This window comes from Cebus imitator, unplaced genomic scaffold, assembly GCF_001604975.1.
Source record: "Cebus imitator isolate Cc_AM_T3 unplaced genomic scaffold, Cebus_imitator-1.0 Scaffold71, whole genome shotgun sequence".
Classification (NCBI taxonomy): domain Eukaryota; kingdom Metazoa; phylum Chordata; class Mammalia; order Primates; family Cebidae; genus Cebus; species Cebus imitator.
This window is the reverse complement of record NW_016107386.1, coordinates 307,893-334,506: the sequence shown is the minus strand read 5'-3', so window position 1 is coordinate 334,506 and position 26,614 is coordinate 307,893. Positions and strand designations below refer to the sequence as shown.

The 26,614-nt window shown below is 53.4% G+C and overlaps 1 protein-coding gene across 3 annotated transcripts in view; it reads right to left on the bottom strand.

Annotated features, from left to right (window-relative positions):
• Positions 1 to 26,614, bottom strand: part of SH3PXD2A (SH3 and PX domains 2A) — a 253,525-nt gene that overhangs the window by 96,247 nt on the left and 130,664 nt on the right. For all 3 annotated transcript variants that reach the window (XM_017531126.2, XM_017531128.2, XM_017531127.2), the window contains exon 5: positions 21,171 to 21,262. In XM_017531126.2, coding sequence (XP_017386615.1) covers positions 21,171 to 21,262 — 92 coding nt within the window. The remainder of the gene's footprint in view (positions 1 to 21,170; positions 21,263 to 26,614) is intronic.

Below are 26,614 nucleotides of genomic sequence, written 5' to 3'. Positions count from 1 at the left end.
ATATATATATATATATATAAATATATGTATACACATATTTAAATATATATGTTTAAATATAAATATATATTTAAACATATATATTTATATATATTTAAATATATAAATATAAATATATATATTTAAATATATTTAAAGACCTTCCCTGCCTCTCTCCACGTCCATCCATCATCCATCTACCATCCATCCACCATCCACCATCCATCCATCCATCATTCATTTACCATCTATCCATCCACCATCCACCCATCTATCATCTAGCCATCCATCATCTATCCACCATCCATTCATCATCCATCCACCATCCATCCATCCAACCACCATCCATCCATCCATCCACCATCCATCCATCCAACCACCATCCATCCATCATCCATCCACCATCCATCCATCCATCCACCATCCATCCATCCATCCACCATCCATCCATCATCCATCCACTATCTATGCACATCTCAACTGAAGGGTTGCTTAGACCCGGTCTTCTGTGTGAAGCAGGAGAGTCGCAGAAGACACACTGCCGTGCCCTCAAAGAGCTCACCATCTAGCTGGAGAGAGAAGGCAAACACCTACAAAAAGACAACATACCAGTTCCTTTGTGATCAGGTGCCCCAAAGCTTGGTCAAAGGAAACATTGTGTAGGAACTCCCAGGACAGGGAGATCAGAGTGGTCTGGTGTGGTCAGGGAGGGCTATAGGTGGAAGACAGGGCACTGGAGCTAGCCTTTGAAAGATGAATATTTAAAAAGAGCAGAAGCAGGAAGGAGATTTGGGGTGGAAGGGGTGGTGTGAGCAAAGGTGGAGGGGCAGGAACAGATGTGAGCGTGTGTGTGTGTGTGTGTGTGTGTGCGCCCGCGCCTGCGCGTGTGCGTGTGCGTGTGTGTGCAAGCGGGCATGCTGGGAGCGGAGGGTAAGAAGGCTGTATGTCTTGGGGGAGCAGGACAGGCATCTGGGGCTGAACTGAGCCCCAAGGGAAGCTGGCTCGAATTTTAGAGGAAGTTGCTGAGAGCAACCCAGCAGCAGTAGTCCTAAAGAGATTTTCCCTGAAGGTGTTGGCACCAGCTCTGAGCCTGAGGATCACATTCCAAGCTGCTTCTGGTTTTCCCTGTTCAGGCAGTGGGGTGGGGACTTGTTTCCGGGGAGCCAGAGGACTGCTTTGCCCCTCAAGCGACACCAGCCCCGTCTGCAGAAGTGTGCCTGGTCTACGTGTCGAAGTGTGTGAGACACAGGCAGATACCAGGGTCCCACTGCAGAGCACAGACCTCTTGGGTCACTCCCCAGCCCTGGTCTGTTTTCAACCCGAGATGGAGCTTAGGCCAAGGGCTCCCAACTTCCCCTGGAGGCCAAGGAGCCCACCCGAGGCCAGGCTGTGCTTGTTTCTGGTTTGCCTCTGTGGGAAAGAGGACTTGGGGGGCCCCACACTTCTCCCTGTACACACCTAGCCCACCTGCATGGCCCTGCGAGGCCCGGTGATCTCCTCTCAGTGAAGGAACCTGAACCTCCCAGACTTTCCTGGACACCATGTGACAAACCCACAAGCACCAAGCACCCAGATGTACGCAGCCCTACGGAGGCGGCTGCATTAGCCCCATTTTACAGATGCGGCTCAGTCAGCTTAAGTCGCTTGCCTGTTGTCACGCAGCTTGCAATGGGAGGCAAGGCTGCAGACTGCGGCTGTCTGTGCTGCCACCACCACAGGCCTCCTCCTCTTCTGTCTAGTGTTTCACAACTTTCAAGGCCTAGGAAGGGGGCACCTCCTCCAGAAAGTCCACTCTGATTTTAACCCCCAATGGCACCAAATGTTCTAATTCTGTCCCCAACACCCAGTGGTGCCTTCAAAGGAGCTGTCCAGTGTAATGCTCTGGGGTGATGGAAATGGTCTCTATCTGCTCTGTCCAGTATGGCGGCCACTGGCCACGGTGGCGCTGAGCACTCAAACAGTGAATTGTGGCCAGCAGGATTCAAACACTGAATTTTCCATTTTGTTTAATTAAGATCTAAAGAGCCACAGTGGCTACTTTAGTACAATCCAGACTCTGACATGGTATGGCCAGAAGGTTTGGCTCCCATGGTGTGTGTGTGTGTGTGTGTGGCTGCCTAGGTTCAAATCCCTGCTCAGCCAGACAGATTATTTAGGGTCTCTGTCTTCATTTATAAAGTGCAGAGACTGTAAGGATACACCTAATTGGATTGCTGGGGGATAAACAAGTTAATACACATAAAGTCCCCAGTGCACAGTCAGGCTCCGTCACAGGGAGCACATGCGCAGATCCTCCACCCACTGCTGCAGCTCCACCTGCCAGTCACGGGCCCTGCTGCCAGCGGTGGTTCACCCTGGAGAGGGGAGAGGCAGGGAAGAGCTGTGACCTTCAGGGTAAATGGCAGAAACACCTGGGACAGAGTGGGCTTGGCCAAAGGAGGGCACTGAGGGAGGGGGCCAGAAAGGTGGGGGCGGTGGTCGCGGGAGGAGGAGCCGCGTGGGAAGAAGCCTGGCTGGCCTCAATGGGGTGGGCCAAGGCTCGGGGTGTCTGCAGAGATGAGGAAACCCAGGCACTGCAGGGTAAAGCCACTTTGTCGAGACGACACTGGTGGCTGATGGCTGGCAGCACTGGGGGTGGCAGAGCTGGGGAATTCAAGCTCGTCTGAATAACTGTTGCCACTTTCACATTTCCCCAGAGTCCCTTGCCGCTGCCAGGCTGAGGGGTCTCCCCAGAGGCGACAGGAGTGACCGCTAAGCCTGGATCTCCCTCGCTGCTGCACCAAGAGGCTGACTTCATGAGGTTGTTCCACAGAGGGCAGTGGCTGCCATGTTCTGTACAGCAGGCACTCAAAACGCAGGACAAAGGGGCTCCTGCCAAGGGCCTGTGTGCCCAGGGATGGCGTGGCTTCCAGGTCAGCCTGGATGCAGGGCGGCCTGGGGGCTTCCCCAGGGTCTTCCAGAGCATACACATAACGAACGGGGTCTAGGGAGGAGCTCTGCAAGATGCCAGCCAGGGCCAGCCCCGCCTGTGGGGCCCAAGACCTGGGTTCCAGGCCTGGCTGACTGAGCAGACAGCATGACCTGGGTGATGGCAGCCCACTCTGTGCCTTAGTTTCCCCGATTGGGTTTCTGCAAAGAGGCCTCCAGCTCCAGTCTCAGGCAGGCCTGCATTCTGCTTGCAGCAGGAGGGCCATCCAGGAAGCCTAGGTAATACCTAGGTAACGCCTCCACGCCCCCAGCCTCCTGTGGCTGCCTTCCTGTCAACCTTGAATGCTCAGCAGCAACCACAGTGAGGCCCCTGCCTGCTGCTCACAGGCCTGCTCACTACAGGTCCCAGCAGGCCTGCCCTGGGCTACCACCTCCATCCTCCACCAAGCAACCTCTCCTGTGCTTCTGTACCAAGGAGAAGCTCCCCCAAGGCCCTGGAGCAGGCCTGTGCACTTAGAACCCAAAGTATGGTGGGAAACAGGGAGAGAGGGTAGTGGGTGTGGCCAGGCCTTGGTGAGAGTCATCACTGAGTAGCCCTCCCCACCCTGAGTGGGCTTTTCTTTCCCAAAGGTGGGAGTGGCAGTGCTGCTACTATTATTACTAATAGTATTATTGACAAGGGCGCTACATTTGTCAAGCATTTACATTATGCCAGGTACCAAACTAGGCCCTTGACACACATCAGCTAATTTTATCCTCATTACATGCCTATGTGGTAGAGTCCCTTATTATCCCCATTTTACAGAAGAGAAATGGAGGATCAGAGAGAGCATGTGACTTGCCCAAAGTCACACAGCTTGTGAGGGACAGAGACAACTGGAGGCCAAGCTGGCTCAGTCTAGTGCTCAAATCCTACCCACCACACTGTTCATTTACCACCTTGTGGCTAAGAAAGACACATAAAATCCAAATTGAAAAGCTAAACGCGGAGTAGGCGGGAAAGAGAAAGGTAAAATGAAGGCCAAGACTTGAAGTCAGAAACACCCAAACGACCAGTCTGGTCAACATGGTGAAACCCCCTCTCCACTAAAAATACAAAAATTAGCTGGACATAATGGTGGGCACCTGTAATCCCAGCTACTTGGGAGGCTGAGGCAGGAGAATTACTTGAGCCTGGGAGGCAGAGGTTGCAGCGAGCCGAGATTGTGCCACTGCATTCCAGCCTGGGCGACAGAGCGAGACTCTGTGCCAAAAAAGAAAAAACGACATACCCAAACAACACCACTGAGTTCTAGACTCTTCTTAGGGAGGTCACAACTTCAGGTCTGGCACGAGAAAGGCCAATAGGAAGAAACCTGGCTAGTGACCCGCACAGTGGGTCACAGTGTCACAGCGTCTGTGACCACATGCTCGAGATGCACTGTGGTTTCTGATGGGAACGGAGCACCCCCTCTAGAGCACCCGCAGCGGTCAAGCTTCCTGGGCTGCCTCCTGGCGGTTCTGCCACTGGTGTGGCTGCTCTGTGGGTCGGTGGCTGGCCTGCAGCCTGGGGATGGCCTGGCTTCACGAGGGCCGGTTTTACACCTCAGCAGAGGTGTTTTAAGTTCTGGGGACAGTGATGCTAGACCAATGCCATCTTGGGCCCCAGCTCTCAGCCTAATGCACTTCCTGGCCCCTGCCCGGCAAACCTTATCCTAGCACAGCACTCGGTTCTTTTCCTGTGTGGTTCCCACCACTCCCAGTATGCCTTTGCCATTGCCTCGTTTGTCCTCTACTTCCTTCCCTCAACAGGAGGCTCCCTGAGGGCAGGAACTGGGTGTGTCTTGCCAGGCCCAGCACAGGACAGGGCTGGTCATAATTGTTTCCTGAATGAATGGACGAATTCCCTGACAACCGGTAACCAAGTTCAGGGCTGCTGGATGGTCTCGAGGGGCTGGTCAGACAATGTAACACCATCCCAAGCGTCTCAGTCCCTGCCTGGCAGGACACGCGGACCCTGCATCTCTGCTCTCCACTCCTTTCTCCCTTACCCAGTAGAGCTCAGTGGAAGTGCCGCTTCCTCCAGGAGGTCATCCCTGATTGTCACAGATGGGTCAGCAAGTGCAGATGGTACATTTCCTGCCTATTTATGAGGACGGACTTTGCAGCAGCCAGAAGCCTCCTGTGCTCTGTCCTCTGTGACATCACCTCAGGTTGCCATGGAAACCACCCTGGCATCACAGTGGAGCCCAGTGCTCTTGCTAACACCCTGCATTCTTGCTCATCTGTGTCTCTCTCTTCCTGTGGTTAGACTACAGTGTCTGTGGCCTCCTTCACGCGTATCCCTGGCAGGGTTCAAGTCTGAGAACAGAGTCTTGTGCTTACCTGGGTGCTTACCATGTGCTAGGCATGGCAATATATATTTCAATTTTTTTAAATTAAAATTGTTTTTAGAGACAGGGTCTTGCTATGTTGCCCAGGCTCAAGCAATTCTCCTGCCTCAGCCTCCCAAAGTGTTGGGATTGCAGGTGTCGTGAACCACCTGGCCAGCTGCGCACCGTACTTCATGCATGTTATTTCAGTTAATTCTTGGAGCCACCCACCAAAAGGAACATGCTATCATGACTCTCATGTCCCAGAAGAGGAAACTGAGGCATAGTCGGTTAAGTCACTATCCCAGTCGCAGAGCTGGGATCTGACCCCAGTGCCAGCTGACTCCTAACCAGCATGAGCTGTTGTGTCTCTCTACCTTCCCACCCTCCTGCCCTCCCCCGCTGGGAAATCTCCAAGCCTGCACTCAAGGCCACCTGGCCCAGCCTCTTCCCGTCTCCTTTTGCCTACAAACCCTCCCTCAGCACCCAAGTCCACCTGGAGGCCCAGCCTCCCACAGCCTTCCCTGCACACCCACGGCCCCCAGTCTCTTGCCCTCTCCAGTTCCTCCTGCGCTCCTGGCTTGAGCGCCTCTGTGGGACCTGCTTGGCCTCCTAAAGCTCAGTGACTATCCGTGGTACCCTGGTCAGTCTGGCTCTTCTGAGACAAGGGACACACGAGCCTGGCCTCCTCCATACAGGCCTTCCTGACAACCTTAGCTAGCGTGGACCTCAGACCTTGTGTGATTCACAGCCCTGTCTCCATACTCTTGTTACAGAAACTCAGCTGGTGACAAAGGGCCTCAGTCTGAGCCCCCGGGCTGGGGTGGGGGTGGTGGGGACTTCCTGACCTTTCCTGCAGCTGCCAGGCTCTTTCCTTTCCTTTGGTTCCTGCAGCACCGACCAGTGGCTCCCTCAATGGGAGGTGGGAGCCCAGGCCTCCCCAGGCGAAGGCCACCAGGAAGCCCCGGGCAGTTACCCTAAGCACAGTGGGAATCACCGGCTTTTAGGAGAGCTCCCTCCGGCTATTGTCTGGAGACGGCCTGGAGGTGGGGAAAGGGGTGCATGAATGCCCCAGCGCCCCTGCCTCTGGGAACAGCCAGCAGCCAGGTGCTGGTCCCTTTGAGATGAAGCTGGTCGGTAACACACCGTGCTTGGCAGCCTTGTCTTCCCTGCCCTCTGTCACCTTACTGGTGCCTTCTGGTGTCACCTCCAAACTACTTGAGCCCCAATCCTCAGCCTCAGATCTGCTTCTGGGAAATTCCAAACCAAGATGCCTGCCTTTCCTTGAATTATTTCCCTGGCTTGGGCAGCACAAAGTGTCCCCTGCTCCTGCCTGTTAAGATCCCCGTGGCTGCCAGGCCCTTCCTTCCACAGTGCCCAGCACATGAGGGGGCCAGCATGGGGATAATGCATGTCCCCCTCCTTCTGGCTCCTGAGGCAGCACTGCAGTTCTCCAGGGGTCTCTGACCAGGTGACAGGTTCATGGGTGCCCTCTCCAGTTTAGGGGGGCGATCCAGGAAGTGGTGCTCCCGGCAATTAACCTTGAATTTTCTGGTTTGCAGGCAAAGCCTGGTCTAATCTGGAGCCTGCCTCTGCCAAATTAAATCAGACCTGGCCACAGCCAAGCTCCTGCTTCTGAGCCATTCAGAGGAGACTTCTCCCTGTCCATCAGCCAGGCTCCTACTGGAATCTTCTCAAGAGCTCAACTCAGACCTCCGGGCACCTTCCCATGCACCGCAGCAGGGATGCTCAGGATGCTGCAAGCCTGGGGTTGCTCTTGAAATCGGCGGGAACATTCTGAGAGCCAGAAAGAGCACTGGACTTGGAGCCAAAAAACCTGATGCTAATCCAGTTTCTCTGACCCCAGGCAAATCATTTCCCTTCTCTGGACTGTACAACCTGCAAAGGCTGGGCTGGATGATGTCTGGGGAACTGAGCTCCAAAGGCTGGGACTAGGGGCGAACCCTCCCACCCTGCCTCTCACTGGGGCACAGCCAGGAGGGAAGGAGAAGCTGGTCCTATGACTCCAGAAACTGCAAACCCATGCAGCTGCAAGTTGAGTGGTGTTTTGTGGGCACGGATGAGCCAGCCTCTGGCACAGCCCCTTCGACAACAGCAACAGTAACAACTGGTACCATTCATTAGGACTGTGTGCTGCGCAGCATGCTAAGCCCTTGCTAAGCTTCACTGAGGGGCAGGATAGGTAAGAGGCTCTAGCCCATATTTGCCACTTACTGGCGTTGCAAGTCACATGACCTCTCTCTGCTTCAGTGGCTTAATCTGCAAACTAGGGTGAAATAACTATACCTACTTCATAGGATGGATGCAAAAGTTGGAGAATTAAAACATGTAGCCTGGCAGGGAGCGGTGGCTCACACCTGTAATCCCAGCACTTTGGGAAGCCACAGTGGGCAGATCCTGAGGACCGGAATTCAAGACCAGCCTGGCCAACATGGTAAAACCTTATCTCTACTAAAAATACAGACGTGGGAGTGGGCACGTGTAATCCCAGATCCCAGCTACCTGGGAGGCTGAGGCAGGAGAATCACTTGAACCTGGGAGGTGGAGACTGCAGTGAGCTGACATAGTGCCACTGCACTCCAGCCTGGGTGACAGAGCAAGACTCCAACTCAAAAACAAAAAAAATGTAGTCTGGGCACAGTAGCTCACACCTGTAATCCCAGAACTTTGGGAGGCTGAGGTGGGTGGATCACCTGAGCTCAGGTCAAGACCAGCCTGGGCTACATAGCAAAACTCTGCCTTTACCAAAAATACAAAAAAATCAGCTGGGAACGGTGGCATACCCCAATGGTCAGGAGGCTGAGACAGGAGAATCGCTTGAGCCTGGGAGGTGGAGGGTGCAGTGAGCCAAGATCACACCACTGCACTCCAACCTGGGTGAGAGAGTGAGACCTCCTCTCAAAAAATTAAAAATAATTTTAAAAAAGTAAACTGCTTAGAAGAATGTCATCACATGGTGAGATACAATAAATGAGCTCTTACTAGCTTTCTAGACCTCATAGTAACCCTATGCTACCACTTCTAAGGTCCCCGTTTTACTCCTGGGGGAACGTACTGCCCCAGAGAGTCATCCTCTCCATTTACCGCACTTACTGTGTCCAGCCTTCAGCTAGCATGAGGAATACAGTGGATGCCCGGCGGCAGTGTTCTGGCCCTCAGGGCATGTGCAGCCTCTCAGGGAAGCCAGATGTTAGGGATCTAATCACCTCTGTGGTAAATGCCACAAGTGAGATGTCCTGCTACTGGAGGAGAGGTGGGGACAGCAGGCCCAGGTGTGATGAGTAAGGGGTTAAAAGCTTGCCTGGGAGGCCGAGGCGGGATAGCCTGTGCCCAGGAGTTCAAGGCTAGCCCGAACAACATAGCAAGACCTCATCTCTACAAAAAAATTTTTAAAAATAGTGGGGCATGGTGGCAGGTGCCAGTAGTCCCAGCTACTCAGGAGGCTGAGGCAGGAGGATGGCTTGGGCCCAGCAGTTTGAAGCGTCAGTGAGCTGTGATGGCACTCCCGTACTCTAGGACTGGGCGACAGGAGGATAACAATAATCAAAGGTTGCCCCACCTGGCATGCAGCTGGCGAGGGGCAGAGCCGGGATCTGAAGTTACACCTGTGAGTCCAAGTCCACTCCCCTTAACAGCTCTGCCAAGAGGGGGGAAAAAAAAAAGAATAAAAAACATCCCTCTGGTGGCTGGGCATGGTAGCTCACACCTCTAACCCTGGCATATTGGGAGGCGGAGGCGGGAGGATCGCCTGAAGCCAAGAATTTGCAATTAGCAGGGGCAACAGAGCAAGAGCCCATCGCTACAAAAAATGAAAATCAAAAAATTGTCCTGCCATGGTGGCGCGTGCGTGCAGTCCCAGCTACTTGGGGGCTGAGGTGGCCTGGGATGCCAAGGCTGCAGTGAGCTGCGACTGTGCCACTGCACTCCAGCCTGGGCAATGGAGAGAAATCTTGTCTCAAAATTTAAAAAAAAAAAAAAAGGAAAGAAAAAAACCCCTAAAACCTCTCTCTGGGATCTTTTAAGGGAGATGGAAATATTCTAAAATTGGATTGCGGTGATGGTTGCGCAACTGTAAAATATTAGTAATCGATGAATCAACTATACATTTAAAATAAGCACATTATACCTGAGTAAAGCTGTCTGGGAGAAATTCTCCCTCTGGCTTTGGCCACTGAGCCAGGCTCCAGGCTGTGCATCCTGGGTAGGGTTTTGCACAGAGCTATCTGGGTGCCCTCTGGACTCATGACTCCCCATGTGCCAAACGGGCCATGCACAGGAGAGGGTGTGGGGGGCTAAGGGCTCAGTCTGCAGTTTGGGAGCAGGGAGCCTGGTCTTCTGAGTGCTTCTAGAACCAGCTTCCCTGTGTCTGTTCCATCAGAGGAGCCTGTACCAGCCAGGCAGTGCCCCTCCTCATAGGCCTGAATCCTCCTGGGACAGGAAGCCCCTCCTGGGAGCTCCTGAGGCTGGGGGAAGGGTCTCAACAGGCCGCCCTAGGGGCCCTGGACCAGACCTGGCAGTCTCAGCCGACCTGGTACCTTCTCAGGGATGTGGCCCAGCAGGAAAGCTGGGTTCCCCTGAAAAGATCCCAAATGTGGCACATGCCCTCAACTGTACCCTCAGCCCCCGTGGTGGCCATGGCAACCATGGCGTCCTGATGCAGTTATTCTGCCCTTCTGTCTGATGAAGGGTCCCATCCTGAGATTTGGAGCTAGCTGCCCCATCCAAGGCTCAGGTGCTTCTCACTTCATCCTCAGCTCACCCCTATGTGGGGTGCAAACTTGGAGCTGGAGGGCTAGGGCATGAGTCCAGCCTCTGACACTTCCTAGCTGAGAGGTAAGTCAACCAGTCTCAGCCTAAGGTCCCGCATCTGCAGAAAGGAGCATGGGCCTCCCAGGATTGCATGGATGCCCGAATAAGATAAACCAAGCTCAAGGGTCCAGCTCCACTTTAGTACAGCACTCAGCCGTACTGCTCCCGTACTACTGCTGGGAGCCGTAGTTCCAATGTGGCCATGTGGTGGAGCCAGATACACATGAATCTCAGGAGCCGAGGAACTCAAAGCGACCCAAAGTTACACGGGTGCCCAAATTCCAATCACCCTCAAGACCCAATTTATAGGACCTGTGAAGGAAAAGGGGTCACAAGGTCTCTAGATGCTTATCCCTTTCAACTCGGACTATGTCTATGAATAACTCCCATTCCCACAGGCAGCAGCCCCACTGAAGACCCTGACTGCGGCATGCTTGGATCACTGCAATAGCCAGCTGGTTCTGCTAGGACCTCAGAGTTTCAGAGCCAGGACAAAGCCCAGACACCCCCTAGGTTCTACCCATTTACCTGATGCTGAAGTGTGGCAATTGTTAATGACTGCCTTGGGCCTATCTCTTCTTGGCCTGGCCGCAGCCAACACCCCTCACTCTCATGGAAGATGAAATTTCTTTCAATCCTCAAAACACAATCTCAGGGGCTCCCTCTGCTTGGGTGCCCTCCTCTGCCACTCTCCTTGAGTAGTGACCTCTTGCTTTAGTCTCGGCCTGAATGCCACCTCCTCAGGGAGGCCTCCCTGACCACCTGAGCAGGCTGACGTGTTGCTGAAAGGACCTGCACCTACACAATCACTTGTTCTTTTTCTGCCTCCCTCATTATCAGCAGCTGTGATAAGCCTGTTTTATAGGCAAAAGACCTTGAGGCTTTGGGAGTTTAAATAATTCCCAGGCCACATGCAGGTGAAGGAGGAGTCAGGGTTCACCAGGGCCAATGATGATCTGCTGCCTCCTATGGGAGCAAGCCAGGCTCCTGCCATGCTGAGCTCCCCTTAGACCACCAGGGCCCCGAGAGCAGGGCTGAGCTACCGCAGTCCCGGACCTCACATGGAGATGACCTAGAAATGCTTGCATGAACACACGCCCCCCACCAGGATGCAACAGAGGAAGCCTGGTCTCAGTGGCTGAGACCCAGGTTCTAGGTTTAGCTCTGCCTTGCACTCCCCACAGAGGGTAACTACCCAGCGAGTAGGCACATGGAGGGTAGTGATAAGCAGGTCGGGGAAGCAAGACCCACCTCAATGCAATGTAACAGCAAAGCAGGCCCCGGCACTCTTTGAGGGTTTGCCCCTTCCGCCAGAGGCTCCAAAGGGCTCTGCAGGCCTTCCTTGGGGGTGAGAGAGTGGGCACATGGGGAGTTGAGGTTTCAGAGAACACAGAATGCACAAGCCCAAGAAATTAATGGGGGACCCAGTCTACCGCCACACACTCCTGCACCAGGATATCCTTCCCTGCTGCCTTCCTCTGTGCCCTGCAGAAAATCCTGTGCCAGGCCTGAACCCAGAGTCATCCTCTCTCCCTGGACACAGCCCCCAGGGCCTGTGCTCTATGAGCTGGACTGGACTAAGGGGGTTCGAATCTCCTTCCCTCCAGCTCGCCGACCCAGCAGGATGGCCAAGCCTGCAGAAGTCCTTGTTCCCCACAGCCAATGCCCCTTTCAAGTGGGTTGGACACAGCTTCCTGTGGGCACTTTCCTGCCACCTGCCCACCCAGGTTGAAGGGGACATGGCAGAGGATGGACAGGGTTTATTTATCTAATGTTCAGTGCCCTCCCTCAGCCTCCCACAGCTCCTAGGTCCAGCTGGCCCTCCTGCCCATCAACATAAGGAGGCTATTTGTGCAGCAGCCAGCGGCAGGGGGCTGCAAGGACAGTGTGGCCCATGTCCCTGGCCAGATGGATGGTGGCAGGGCTTTACAGAGTGCACGGAGACATCTTGATGATGGGCGTCTGACCAGAATGCAGCCAGGCATGTGTGGGTGGGCTTTCCACCCCAATCCCCCAGGAGAAACAGGGACATGGGGTGTCCTGGAATTTCCAACAGCCTGCAGGGTGGTGGGGGCAGCCTCACCCCATAGGCAGCACCAGCCCTGGCCAGGACTTCCAGAGCAGAGAGGCACTCAGTGAGACGCTTCTCTCCCAGATGCCACCTTCAGCTCGGGCAACCCAGTTGCATTCCCCCGGCCTTTTCGGAGTGGCTACTCTGCACCCAGGCCTAGGCTAATGGAGGAAAGGGGAAGAAAAACAGAAAATCCCATTTCCTGAGCTTCCGTGACGGGCCAAGTACACTAGGGGCATTTTCTATGCATTTGCTCCCTTGAACCTCACCACCATGTGCCATGTGTACCACGGCGCCTTGCACAGATGGGGAAAAAGACCAGAAGAGGAGAAGTGAGCCATTCAAGCTCCCAAGCAGAGCTGGGTGTTGCGACAGTTGCCGCTGCCATTAATTTAACTCAATTCACAATTTCAGCTTTGAACTTGAGGTGATTAGCCTATGCGGTCCCTGACATACAGCTGGTGCTCAATAAATACCTGCTGAGTGAAGGAAGGCTGCCGTGGAGACGCTCCACAACCTTCCGTTTGCCTCCCAGGAAGAGGAGGGGAGGAGTAGGGTGTGTGACTCAGTGCCCAGTTTGCGATCCACACACACCATCCCCATTCATTCTCCCCAGTGCCGTGGCAGTGACTCTGGGTGACTTACGGAGAATGGAAGGCCACGCCGTCAGCCCACAGCAATGTCGCCAGTCAGCAGGGAAGCCTGGACTCTAACTCAAGAGGTTGGCAGCCAGACACAGGCCGAGCAGTCACCCTGCCTTCCTGAACAGGCCGGACCTGGCACTCCACTGGGACTGGGGATGTGGGGCTCCTGGAGATGCCCCACATTCTCAGCGCTATTCCGGCTGCACTGCTGCACACACCACCCTGGCCCTCGTCTTCCTGCTGGGACTCCGAGGCAGGGCTGGCAGAGTCCATCTGTCCTCCTGGGCTCTGCTTCTCCCAGGAGAATGGCAGCAGCAGCAGCCTGTCCCCCTCACTGGACTCCCCACAGTTTGACCATGCAGTCCAAGATAAATCCACCACCCCCAAAATATAAATGGGAGGGGAAGGTGAGAAAGCTGTGCGGAGGAAGGATCGTGTTTTCTTGTCTGACCTCATCCCACCCCAGGTCCCCAGCAGCACCTGCCCCGGCCCTCCTTCCCTGGCAGCCACCCTCAGTGTCCTAAGCCAGCCCCCCTGCTACCTTCACCAGCCCAGCCCTGTCCCCAAACCTGTGCTCTGGCTGGGGCAGGCCTCCTGCAGGCTGGCCTCCCCTTTGGCCTGGCCTGGGGTTCCTTCCCTGCAGGTGGCAGGACACTGCTGGGGACTAGTGGAGAGTGCTGGGGGCCCTGAGGGAGGCTGAGGCAGGGCTGGTTCTGGCCTGGGCCCCTCCGCCTCTCACCCCAGGTCCCTCAGAACACTGGGGCATTGTTCTACTCTACAACAGAGGGTGGCTCTGGGGCCCTGGGGCTGAAGAACAGAAACCAGTTTCGCAGGGCTCTCTGCTCCACCCAGGCAATGTCAAGAATTTAACCAGGATCCTGGCTGGCTTCAACAGGAAGAAACAAGCTGTAGGGACAGGCCCAGGCCGAGAGCAGGAAGTAGGAAGACACCCTCCACCCACTGTGTGGGCCCACTATGTGTCCCATAGTGGGTAAGAGGTAGTCCCCAAGCCAGTGGGCTGGTAGCAGACCAGAGAAGAAGTGAGAGACAAGAGCAGGGCAAATCAGCTCAGCCTTGGCCTCAGTTTTCCCCTCTGTGATATGGGTGCACCAAGGGCATGGGTGCCCATCCTTTCCACGACCTCCAGGGAGGGCTTTCTGGAGGAGGGGCTCAAGCTGAGACTGGAGACAGAGTAGGATGCAGTCCCAGAGCGACTGGGGAGGAAGGGAGGGTGCTCCCGGTGGAGGGAACCATGGGGCAGGGCATGGAGGCTGGCCACAAGCTAAGAAAAGAATGGGGGCATGGCCGCTGGGCCAGGAGGCTGCAGAGATGCAAAAGTGGGTCCCGGGGTCCTATGGCCAGATCTTTCTCCCACCAGAACTGCATCCTCCTGGTATCTGCAGACAGAGCTCCTGGTGTTCCTTCTGAAGACTTTTAGATTCCTTATTTCCACTGCATAAAAATTTAAAATGGAACACGAAGAAGCATTTCTGGGTCACGCAGTTGACCACGTGATGAGACCTGCCGGGCCAGCTTGGGCCTGCCTGTAGCTCCTGATTGCCCTCGTTGACACCACATGGGAGGACTGCGTCTGGGGGTGACGGGGGCCTTGCCTATGGAAGCAGGGGATTCTCAGGAGATCAGGCAGAGCAAAGTGAGGGGGAGCGAGTCAGTAAGGTGGTCTCAGGATGGTGGCAGGCCATGCTCACAGCGGGGGTCATCTCAGCTGCTACAGAGGGTGCCTCTTGGTGTGGCTTCCATGTGTCTTTTTTTTTTTTTTTTTTATACAGGGTCTGTCTCTGTTGCCCAGGCTGGAGGGCAGTGGTGCAATCATACTTCACTGTAACCTCAAACTCCTGGGCTGAAGCAATCCTCCTGCCTCAGCCTCCTGAGTAGCAGGGACCACATGCGTGTACCACCATGCCTGGCTCATTTTTTTACTTTTTTTTTTTTTTAATAGAGATGGGGGTCTCACTATGTTTCTGAGGCTGGTCTCAAACTCCTGGGCCCAAGCAATCCTCCCGCCTTGGCCTCCTGAAGTGCTGGGATTACAGGCATGAGTCACTGCACGGCGGTGTGGGGTGGGAGTGGGGGACCAAGGGCATGTCTTTAACTGCCTTCTTTAGTATTTGGTGACCAAGGCTCTCCTCACCCCAAGCTGTCACATGGCTCCCCAGAAACCCACACAGGAGAGAACAAGAAGCTACAGCAGCTTCTCTTGCCCACCCCTGCCCACTGACCCCTCATGACTTCAGGGCAAAGGGCTAGGGGCTGGGGGAGCTGGAGGGACCTAACAGGACTGCACCCAGACTCCAAGGCCTGCCTCCCCCACCCAGCTGCATGGCCTGGAGAAGCCAGGTAACTGCTAGCAACTTCACTTCCCCATCTGCTAAATGGGGATAACACCAACTTCAGGGGCAGCCTAATATTTAAATGAATATTCAAAAAAGCATTATGTAGAGTACAGAGGAGATGACCAATAAGGCAAACACTCCTCCTTTCCCTTTCTGCTACTCTCCTCCCCATAATCAGGGGACACACACACACACACACACACACACCCCCCACAACACCCCCTATGCAACTGCTGGCTTTCCAAGAACACACTGCTATAGACCACATGTTTGTGTCCCACCTAAATTCCTATGTTATATCCTAATGCCCAAGGTGAGGCAGTAGGAAGTGATTAGGCCACGGTCATTAACCCTTGTGAATGAGATCAGTGCCTCACTCACAAGAGAACCCAGAGAGCTCATTTCCCTGTCCACCAGGGTAAAGACGACTATCTATGAACAAGGAAGCAGGCCCGCGACAGACACCAAATCTGCTGCTTCCTTGGTTTTGGACTTCCTAGCCTCCAGAACTGTGAGAAATTCATTTCTGTTGTTTATAAGTCACCCAGGCTATGGTATTCTGTTCCAGCAGCCTGAACAGACCAAGACACCTACCATCCTCAAAGGAAAACATCAGAGGGGCTGAGGCTGGTCCCTGCCTGCTCTGGCTGGGGTGGAGATGGGGAGGGCTGCTGCCGAGGAGGTTGGGAAGGTGCAGTGGGTGTGAGCCTAGTGTTGGGTTGGGTCAGGGCTGTGGTCAGGACCAAAGGCTGGAGCCAGCCTGCCTAGCTTGGATCTTGGCCCTGCACCTGCCAGTTGGGTGCCTTTAGGTGAGCTGCTTCATGTCCCTGATGCTTCAGCTTCTTAGTAAAATCATGTCACAGTCGTTCCTACCATGTAAGACTGAATGAGTGGGGACTGAATGACAACAAGCATTCATCCAACAGAGACCCTCTGAGAACCTGCTCTGGGCCAGGCACTGTTCTAGGCGCTGGGATACAGCTGTGAACAGAACAAAGGCAGGTTTGTACTCTCCTGGAGCCTGTGCTCTCGTGGGAGGGACCAACAGTAAACACAGCAAATGTCTTCATCTGTTCAGGCTGTTATAACAAAGTACCTTATACTAACTAGGTCCTTCCTTCCCTCCCTTCACTCTCTCTCTCTCTTTCTTTCTTTCCTTTTTTTTTCTTTTTCTTTTTTTTTTTTTGCGATGGAGTCTTGCTCTGTCATCCAGCTGGAGTGCAGTGGTGCCATCTCGGCTCACTGTAACCTCCACCTCCTGGGTTCAAGCAATTCTCTTGTCTCAGCGTCCCAAGCAACTGGGATTATAGGCACATGCCACCACACCTGGCTAATTTTTGTATTTTTAGCAGAGACAGGGTTTTGCCATGTTGGCCAAGCTGGTCTCAAAGTCCTGACCTCAGGTGACCTGCCTGCCTCAGCCTCCCCAAGTGCTGGGATTACAGATGTGAGCCATGGCCTGTAATTATTAAATTACCACACTAGGTAATTTCTTTTTTTTTTTTTTTTTTGGGACGGCTTTTCGTTTTTGTTACCCAGTCTTGTTTGCAATGGCGCGATCTCGGCTCACCGCAACCTCCGCCTCCTGGGTTCAGGCAATTCTCCTGCCTCAGCCTCCTGAGTAGCTGGGATTACAGGCACGCGCCACCATGCCCAGCTAATTTTTTGTATTTTTAGTAGAGACGGGGTTTCACCATGTTGACCAGGATGGTCTCAATCTCTTGACCTCGTGATCCACCCGCCTCAGCCTCCCAAAGTGCTGGGATTACAGGCGTGAGCCACCGCGCCCGGCTGTAATTTCTTAACAACAAAAATTTATTGCTCACAGTTCTGGAGGCTGGAAAGTCCAAGATCAAGGCTGGTTCCCCATAGATGGCGCATTCTATCTGTGTCCTCCCAGGGAAGAAGGGGCAAATGCTATATCCTCACATGACGGAAGGGGCAAGGGCCTTGCTGGAGCCTCTTTCATAAGGGCACAAATCCCATTACTCTTCCTGGGGTGGCCGCATGAGGAGGCAAAACCACCATGGCTACCCTGTGCCAAGCTCATCAAAGTTGCCTATGAAGAACCTCCTTCCTGTGCAGGGCCAGTGGTCTTGAAGAGCAACCGCTAGCAGACCGGAGATGGGTCTGGCTCTCCGCCAGCGAGTGGCTTGAGATCAAAGCCGAGGTGCACGGGCCTGCTGCCCACCTCCCCCACTGAGTCTGGCTGTCGCAGGTCTTGTCTTCTCTGGAAGATGAAAAGGGGAGACGGTCCCTCGCCCCAGCCCACATGAATTCTCTATGGACCGCGCAGCAGCACACTTGAAAGAAGCCAGGGGTTATCTGCAAAATTCCAATTAAATCCACAGGCTTTGATAATTTGATAAGCCACTCCACAGTCACCCCCGAGTCAAAATATACTGTTACTTGATCCTGTGTTTATGTTCTAGGCTGGAGGGAAGGGAGGCGCACAGTGGCCTGGGGAGGTCCCAGTAGCCTGAGGGGAGGAGGCGCCAGCACTAGGCTAACACATCTGCAGGCTGTACAGCGGCCGACGGTCACAGGCAAGGTCCGGCTCTTTGTTGGCAAGCACACTCTGCAGTGGGACACGGGTCTCTCTTGGTGGGTCCTGGAGGGGGGGCAGAGATAGGGTGGGGCCAGGAGAGGGGACGCCCCTCAGAACTGCCTGGCCACAGCTGAGCCCACCTCCTGGGCCTCAGGCCTGCCTTAGGGCTGGAGGGATTCCTGTTCACAGGCCCATCTCTTGCCAGACCAGCAGTGAACTGGCCCAAGTGGCCAAGACCACCTCGAGAAAGAGGCACATAACCCCTGCTGCCCTGGTGACGCAGTGGCCAAATGCTTCACAGCCCCTCCCTGCAAAAGTCAGGCTGTGGTCTGCAGGCGGGGATCGTGCACACATCCCATTCTGTTCCTAGCCTTCCATGAACCCAGGTGTGGAGCACTCCCTGTGTGCCAACAGCACCTGGCTGGGTTAGCTGAGTAAACCGTTTTGACCAGCTCATGAGTTCTGCATTATCTCGTTTCAGGGATGTGGAAACAGAAATAGAGAGACATTGAGCAAATGGCCAAAGATCACCCAGCCTTAAGTGGCAGGGCCTGACCCCAGAGCCTGGTCCCACAGAGCCATGACCTGTGGCCTCGCTGACAGCCGAGTGTCCTGCTGAGCCTGGTTTCCACTGTTTCTCAGGGGCCTCCTAGAGGTGGGCAAAAGGCTAACTTAATGCCATGAATGTGCAGGTCGACACATGAAGTGAGGCCAATTGATTCAGCTGAAAGGCAAAGAGCGGGCTTGGAGGCTTGGGCCACGGCGGGTGGGGGTGGTCAACTGCTTTTGTGGCGATTACACCTGCGGCCTCCACCATCAACGATCCTGATCCTTTTCCTCTGCTGTGGGGCATACGATCACGGGGGATTCCAACAGCCACCAACCTAGGGAGGAGCGTCTCCTCTCTCCCCAAGCAATGACAGAGAATGAGAGGCTTGAGGAGAGCATCACAGCTGGGCATGGGCAGGGTCAGGCAAGGGCCCAGGGATACCACTGCCAGGCTCAGAGCCTTCCCCTGCCCTGAGGCAAGGCCAGGATGAAGAGGGAAGAGGCAGCAGCACAGAGAGGCGGGGACAGGAAGGAGACACTGAGGAGCTTCAGGGCCACAGTCCCCAAACCTGTTAAGCAGGCAGGAGAAACAGAAGAGGGTGGGCTTCTGCTTGCAATCTGGAAGTTCTGGGTTCAAATTCCCGCTCCAGCTGTGTGCACCTGTTTTCTAACCTGTTAATGTGGGGATAAGAATATATAAGCTCTGGCCGGGCACCGTGTCTCATGCCTGTAATCCCAGCACTTTGGGAGGCTGAGGTGGGTGGATCACTGGAACTCAGGAGTTCAAGACAAACCTAGTCAACATGGTGAAATCTTGTCTCTACTAAAAATACAAAAATTAGCCAGATGTGGTGACACACGCCTATAATCCCAGCTACTAGGGAGGCTGAGGCACAAGAATTGCTTGAACCTGGGAGGTGAAGGTTGCAGTGAACCGAGATTGCTCCACTGCACTGCAGCTGTGATAGAGCGAGACTCTGTCTCAAAATAATAATAATAATAATAATAATAATAATAATATACCAGCCCTGGTGCAAACCTCTCCTACCTCTTTTCATCTGAGTTTCATGGATAACCCTTGGAGGCTGCGAGAACAGGGCTTAATCACCATTTCCTTTTTACAGATGGTTTTCCATTTCTCTCTATTCTTTCTTTTTAAATTTAAATTTTTTATTTTTATAGAGACAAGTTCTCACTATGTTGTCAGGGCTGGCCTTGAGCTCTTGGGCTTAAGAGATCCACCTGCCTTGGTCTCCCAAAGTGCTGGGATTACAGGTGTGAGCCACTGTGCCTAGCCTTTTTTTTTAATCAGCTGAATTTAAGATTCATCCTGTTTCTCTCTAAAGTAGAAACTTCAGCCAGCACTAAGCCACTAGGGACCACAGGGAGGCTTGCGGAAGTACGTGAGGGATCTGCCTGGACACCACACTGCTAGTAGCAGCAGAACTGGGATGTGAACTCCCTTGCATCCTATACCCTGTGGCTTCCCACTGCTTCACACTATGAACCAAGTTGCTGATAAGTTCCTGATGGTTCATAGTGCTTGCTTCTTGCCTGAGGGAGCCATCAATGAAGATGACCTTTGCTAGGTCGGGTGGGCCTCTAAGCAGCTCTTTCCTTCAAAATGCCCAGGCCATTTCAGGCTATTAGTCTTTTAGCAGGCATGAAGACAGAAGGGTCCCTTTAGGCTGGACTCCCACATATGGTGTGTAGGCCGCACATTCCACAACCTCATGGCACATTCACAGGAAGTGCAGTGTGGGTGGCACCTCCAGAGCCAGGCAATGCGCACCCTCATCTCCAGGCTTTCTCCTCCCCACGCCAGGTGCCCCCTGCCCCTCCCCACCCATCCCAGGGAGTTCCTCTGTCCTACTCTCTCCTTTCCCTCTGTAGGAGCCGCCCCATCTACCTCTCTCTCACCCGCCTGGTACTTTAAGCTTCCAGGGGACAGTGATGGAGCGGGGTGATTCATCGGCATCCCTTCATTCCTCTCTCCTATCCAACAACCCTCCCTGCCTTCTGCCCATCAGCTCCTGGGTGGGAACTGGATTTTTCTTTCCAATGAAAACCTACGCTGGGGAATACTGGTGAGCAGAACACTCTGAGCAAGAGAGGGTGGCCATCGGATGGATTTGGGTCCTGTGTGGGAGAAACCAGCATGGCTGGATGGGCCATCTTGACCACCAGCCCAGAGCATCCCAATTCCAGAGAGAACAAAGACCTGCAAGGTTCCCTGTTTCTCTCCAAACACGGAAACGTTAGCCAGCACTGGGCCACTAGGAACCACAGACTTAGGTTCAGGTCTTGGCCTGTCTCCTATCAAACCATCTGCATGACTTTGGAGAAAAGCACTTAACCTCACTGAGCCATGGTTTCCTCCTCTGTAAATAGGACTATAGAATATGATAATGCCTGTCATAAAATGCTATAGATAAAAGACATTGGGTACATCCATTATGACTGTTGATGATGATTATAAAATCTGTGGTAGCAGCCCAGGACTGCGGTTATTCAGCAGGTGAGTTTTTAGCCTAGGCAGTGCATGCTGGGAGCTTTGTAGCCAGGACAGCAAAGGGCAAGGACTGTGCTAGCCGTGAGCCGTCTCAACGGCATGACCATTATATTTTCTGTGATCTCATCTGCTCCTTATAGCAATCCTGTGAGCCAGAAAGAGTTTGTAGGAAAACCTGCTCCACAAATGCAGAGACACCCTCACTTGCAGCCCTGGGTAACAGAAAATGAGGAGTGGGCTCTGGTACTGGGAGCCTGGGGAGCAATGTCCCCCATTCCTTTGGACCGCTGGCCCTGCTAGCTCTCCTCTGTGCGTGTTCCCACAGCCTTAGCCTCCCAGGGCTGGCCACCCAGCTTCAGTCCATGCCTCCCAAGCACACAGGAGAGGCCTCAGCTAGTACTTACTCTTTTGGAGGGTTGACATCCTCAGGTCGAGCCTCAAAGAACCGGAAGACTTCATCGCACTGTGAGATGTGGGGTGGCAGCCGGACAAGTGCCTGCAGAAAGACAGAAAGGGCATTAGGTGTGAAGCACCTGGGAACAGGAAAACCAAGACAGTGTCACCCTGCACCAGCAGTGACAGAGAGGATGATCAAAAGCTGCCAAGGAAGACATGGTCAACCAGCCACCCACCTGTCCACCCAGACAACTACCCAACAAATCAACCAATAAAAGAATGAATGAAGCAATCAACCTTCCTTCCTTTCCTCCTTTTTATCCATTTCTCTCAACTAACTAACCAGTCAACTAACTGACCAACTAACCAACCAGCCAATAATCAACAAGACAATAACAAAAAAAAAAAAACCTATCCAGTTATGAAATCAACCTACCTATAAACCATCCGGTCAAACGACTAACCAACCATCCAACCAGCTAGTCAACAAACTAAACAACCAGCTTATGAAGAAAAGACCACTGTACCCTGGAACCCTGGGGTCTCAGGGTCCTCAGGAGCTAGCCGTTCTGCAGGGACCTGAGGGAATTCCCTCCTGCACACAGAAAAAGTCCAAGATCCCTAACCTGACAGTCCAAGGTCATGTCCTCCCAGGCTTGTCTCCCACTAGCCACACTTCAGCTGCACCAGGCATTCACACTCCCTAAACACTGACCACACAATTAATTATTTAATGACAAGTTGATAAGTGCTGCTAAGGATGACAGAGTGCTAAGATGCAGTTTGATAGGACCCAAGAAGATTCGGGAGATGGGGAGGGCTCTCTAAAGCTAAGTTCTGAAAGATGGGTAAGAACTAACTGGTCAAGGTAGAGGCAGGGCGATCAAGCATGTTGGTTCCAGGAGATGAATGAGGGCCAGTGTGGCCTGAGGGTCCAGAGCAAGGGAGGGGGCCATGGGAGGCGGGCAGGGGCATGGCTAGCAGGGCCTGTTTTAGGCAAAGCTGAAGATACTTGGGGAAACAGTGTAAACTGAAGGGTGTGGAAAGGCTTCTGGGCATGAGCACAGCTAGTGGAGTTGGCAGGGTTTGGACAAGCAGAGAGGAGGAGTGGGCATCCTATGGGAAGAGTGGTCATGGCAAGCGTGTGCACCAGCTGTGAGCTTGTCATGCAGGCAGGGGGCTAGTCTGCAGCTGGAAAGTGAGGCACTAGGTCAGGAGTGGTCAGAGTCAGGCCGGGCACAGTGACTCACGCCTGTAATCCCAGCACTTTGGGAGACCAAGGCAGGTAGATCACTTGAGGTCAGCAGTTGGAGACCAGCCTGGCCAACATGGTGAAACCCCATCTCTACTAAAAATACAAAAATTAGCTGGGTATGGTGGCGGGCACCTGTAACAACAGCTACTCGGGAGGCTTAGGCAGGAGAATCACTTGAACCCGGGAGGCAGAGGTTGCAGTAAGCTGAGATTGCACCACTGCACTCTAGCCTGGGTGACACAGCAAGACTCTGACTCAAAAAACCAAACCAAACAAAACAACAAAACCAAAAAGCCCACAATAAACAAGTAAAATAAAATAAAATAAAAAGAAGGTAGCCAGAGTTCATGCTGCACATCAGCCACAGGACCCCGAGCTGGCCCAGTCCGACATGGAGGGGTTAGGGGTGTAGAGTGAGGCCAGGTGCAGCCCCGCTTTCTGGGTCCCTCAGTTTTGCATGGGGAGAAATGCTGGGGCAAGGAAGGATCCCTTGATCCAAACCGACAGGAGAGGACACTGCCAAAGCATGGCTGAGGGACGAGGGACAGGGAACCAAGGGCTAGAGCCAGGAGAAGACAGAACAACCCCGCAATGGAGGAGCCAACAAACAGGGCGTGTGAGAAACTGTGATGAGAAGCCACCTGGTCTGTAAGACAGGACCCTGTCCCATGCCCCCGCCTCCTGAAACCTCACACACATAACCAGCTTCAGATGCAAGGCCTGGATCCAGTGGCTCCCAGGCCAAGTACAGTGAGTCTGTGAGTGTTGTTTCCGGAAATCCTTGTGAGGGTCCTCATGAGGGCATGATTCTCATCCCCATATTACAGGTGAGCATATGGAGGTGTGCGGAGACCACGTGGCCTGCCCACAGGGACCCATGGAGGGTGGGAAAGACTCACTGGAAGATAAGCTCCATGCAGGCAGGGATTTTAGTCTGTTCTATTGACTCCTGTGTCCCCAGATCCTAGTAGAGTACCTGACATTGAGCAGGCACTCGATTAATATTTGTTTAAATAAATGAATGAATGAAAAATGGATAAAGTAATAAAGATTTCCGTGTCTATAAGCCCAATAGCCAGGAGCCATGGGACATGACAGTGGGGCAAAAAACCCACAGATAATCTTAGGCTCATCAATAGAATTATAATACTGAGGAAGAGGAAAGTGATGGTTTAGTCATTCTCTGAGCTGGCTAGATAACAACTCAAGTGTGCCATCTAGCAGCAGGCATCCTATCAAGATGGGCCCTTCTCAATGCCAAACCCACACCCAGGCAAGATGAGACAGGAGCAGATCATAGCAGGTGAGAGGGCATGAAGCAATTCCCATTACTCCTTCTGGGGCTTGTGGCTTTCCAGGGGTCTCTAACATAGCACATCTCCATCAATAGGAAAGAAACGGGAAAGGAAAATGAACATTAAATGAGCAGCTGTGCGTCAGGCCCTGCCCTTGGCCCCTTGACTCCTCCAGGCATCCACCAAACAGTGAGGGCTTGGCAGTGCGTGTCACACATGGGGCTGTGCCTGGTTTTACAGGGATGAGAGAGAGCAAATCTGATGACATGTCACCCCACTTTGTCCTGGAGGTAGACATCATTGTCTCCATGTACGATGGGGACACTGAGGCTGCTGGGGGTGAAGCCATAAGTGAGGAAAGGGGCAGAATCCAAGCCCCAAGCTGTGAAGGTCAGATGGGTGGAGGCTGCCCCCAAAGTGTTTAAGTCTAATTTGATGCACATGGTTTATGCTGTGATCTCCTCGGGCAGGATAGAAGGAAAAGGAAATGAAAAACTAAGGAAAGAGAGACAGGGAGCGAGAGGGAGGGAGAGAAAGTCAGGCATGAGCATCGAGGCCTCTGGCAGGGAGGACGGGGCGGGGGGCCTCAAAGGGAGCGCTGATGGGGTCGGGAAGGGCAGAAGGCAGGAGGAAACCGTTACCAGGGATCCCACCTGTGTGCAGACAGTCACTGCGGGGTGACCCCCCTGAAAGTGAGAGGGAGGGACGCAGGGCAGGAGAGGCCGGGTTTCAGCATCCTGGAGTGCTAGTGCCCTCCCAGCTCAGCGCGCTGCCACCCACCCTAAGCACAGACCCTGGCCGGCCACAGCTCACCCAGCCCTGGCAGGGAACAGAGGGGCTCTTCATGCCGACAGAGACCCGCATTCCGGAGGCCAGAGGATGCGAGGGCCTCAGACAAAGAGGCCTTTTGGTGGAACCACTGCGGCATCTTTATTTAACAGGGAGCCCTTGAGGGGAGCCGCGTGGAGGGCTTGTCCTGATTTCAGGCTGACAAGAGGCTCTCAGCCCAGAGCAGCTTCCATCAGAGCTGCTGCCAAAGCTCAGCTCTGGCCAAAATCATTTGGCAGGAGAGGGTGGTGCTGAGCAGTGACTCCCCACAGCCTGGGCTGGTGATGATGGCCAGGGCCAGGGCACCCCCAAGCCCACAAGCATTCTGAGAAGAACAGGGTGGGGGGCCACATACATGAGTATACCAGGGTTAGCACCCCAGCTCAGGTCTAAATTTCTGCCATGAGACATTCATGATGTTTGCCATGTGGTGGTAAAGTCAGGGCCTCAGAACCTCAGGATCTTGGGCTGCAGGCAAATGTGGGCTTGGGTCCTGGCTCTGCCATTTATGGGCTATGTGAGGCTAGATGCATTCCTCCCCTCTCTGAGCTCTGGGATGATACGTGGCACCTACCTAGCTGTTAGGAGGCTGAGATGCATACGAGAAGCTTAGCGCAATGCCTGGTGAAGGGTAAGCACTCAGTAGATGAGAGCCGTGATAACATTAGTGTCACTGCTGCCATCATCATTCTTTAGGAGAAAGCAGTGATGCTCACTCAAAAGAGCACTAGAATGAGAGACAGGAGAGTTGAACTCTAGTTCCAGTTCTGCAGTTATATACTTGCTGTGTGACCTTAGGCAGCTCACGTCACCTCTCTGGTTGTCATTTCTTCCAAGATAAAACGGAATCCTGAAGTGTCTCATGGAAGAACTGCCTGATGAGGTGAAATGCACCCTGTAGGCACATGTGAAATCTGCCTCGACAGTCCCCGATCTTAGCCTTGGGGATTACCATGTTTATGACCAACACAAAGACTCTGAGAAGTCCTGCAGAAAAGAAACCTGTAGAGCTTAGCACAGGCCAGCATTTACTACTTACTACTGACAACATCCTGTGGGATGTGTCATTTAATCAGCACATCAACTCTAAGGGGACAGTGTGACTATGATTTCAGTTTTACAGAAGAAGAGGCTAAAGTAGGAAGAGGTTAAGTAATTCCCTGAGGCCTCACAGCTAGTAAGTAGCAAAGTATTTTTGTTTCTTTTTTTTTTTTTTAGACGAAGTCTCACTCTGTCACCTAGGTTGGAGTGCAATGAAACAATCTAGACTCACTGCAACCTCCACCTCCTGGGTTCAAGTGATTCTCCTGTCTCAGCCTCCTGAGTAGTTGGGATTACAGGCATGTGACACCACACCTGGCTAATTTGTGTATTTTTAGTAGAGACAGGATTTCGCCAAGTTGGCCAGGCTGGTCTCAAGCTCCTGACCTCAAGTGACCCACCTGCCTCGGCCTCCCAAAGTGCTGGCATTACAAGCATGACTCACCACATCCGACCGTAAGTAGCAAAATTTTGAATCAGGCTGAGTCCAGAGCCTATACCCTGATCCACTCCCTCCTGCCTCCAGCTTTACCCACAGGTGTTTGACTGTGGTGCTGATTTTCCTAACAACTCCTCGTGACATCCCGTGGAACACAGCTGAGGCAAATCTAGGTTTGAGACATTCTGAAATTTCTTCCAGGTCTAACTGTTAACAACTGTAACTGTAAATAGCACCATCACCAGTGGCTTCATCTATCTGATCTATCAACCAATATGATTGAGACTTTCTAACAGAGCTCAGGTGAGCTCAGAGGGTTCTGAAGGCCTCAGGTTGGAGAAGGGATGAAATGAGCATGACTTTATAGCCCTCCGGTTCTGGGGCGAGTGGCAGGAAGCACTGCCCTGTGGGGCTGCTGGAACCATGCAGGTCTCTGGAGAATGTCAGCTGAGCTGGCCTCAGTCCCCTCTAACCCTGCCATTCTGTGAACCAAGGGCCAGTGAGCTGGCTGAGAGCAGATCTGCAGAAATGGCATGCAGGAAGGGGCTGAGGTAGTGGGTACCTGGGTTGGGGGACTGGCAATGAGGTGCTGAA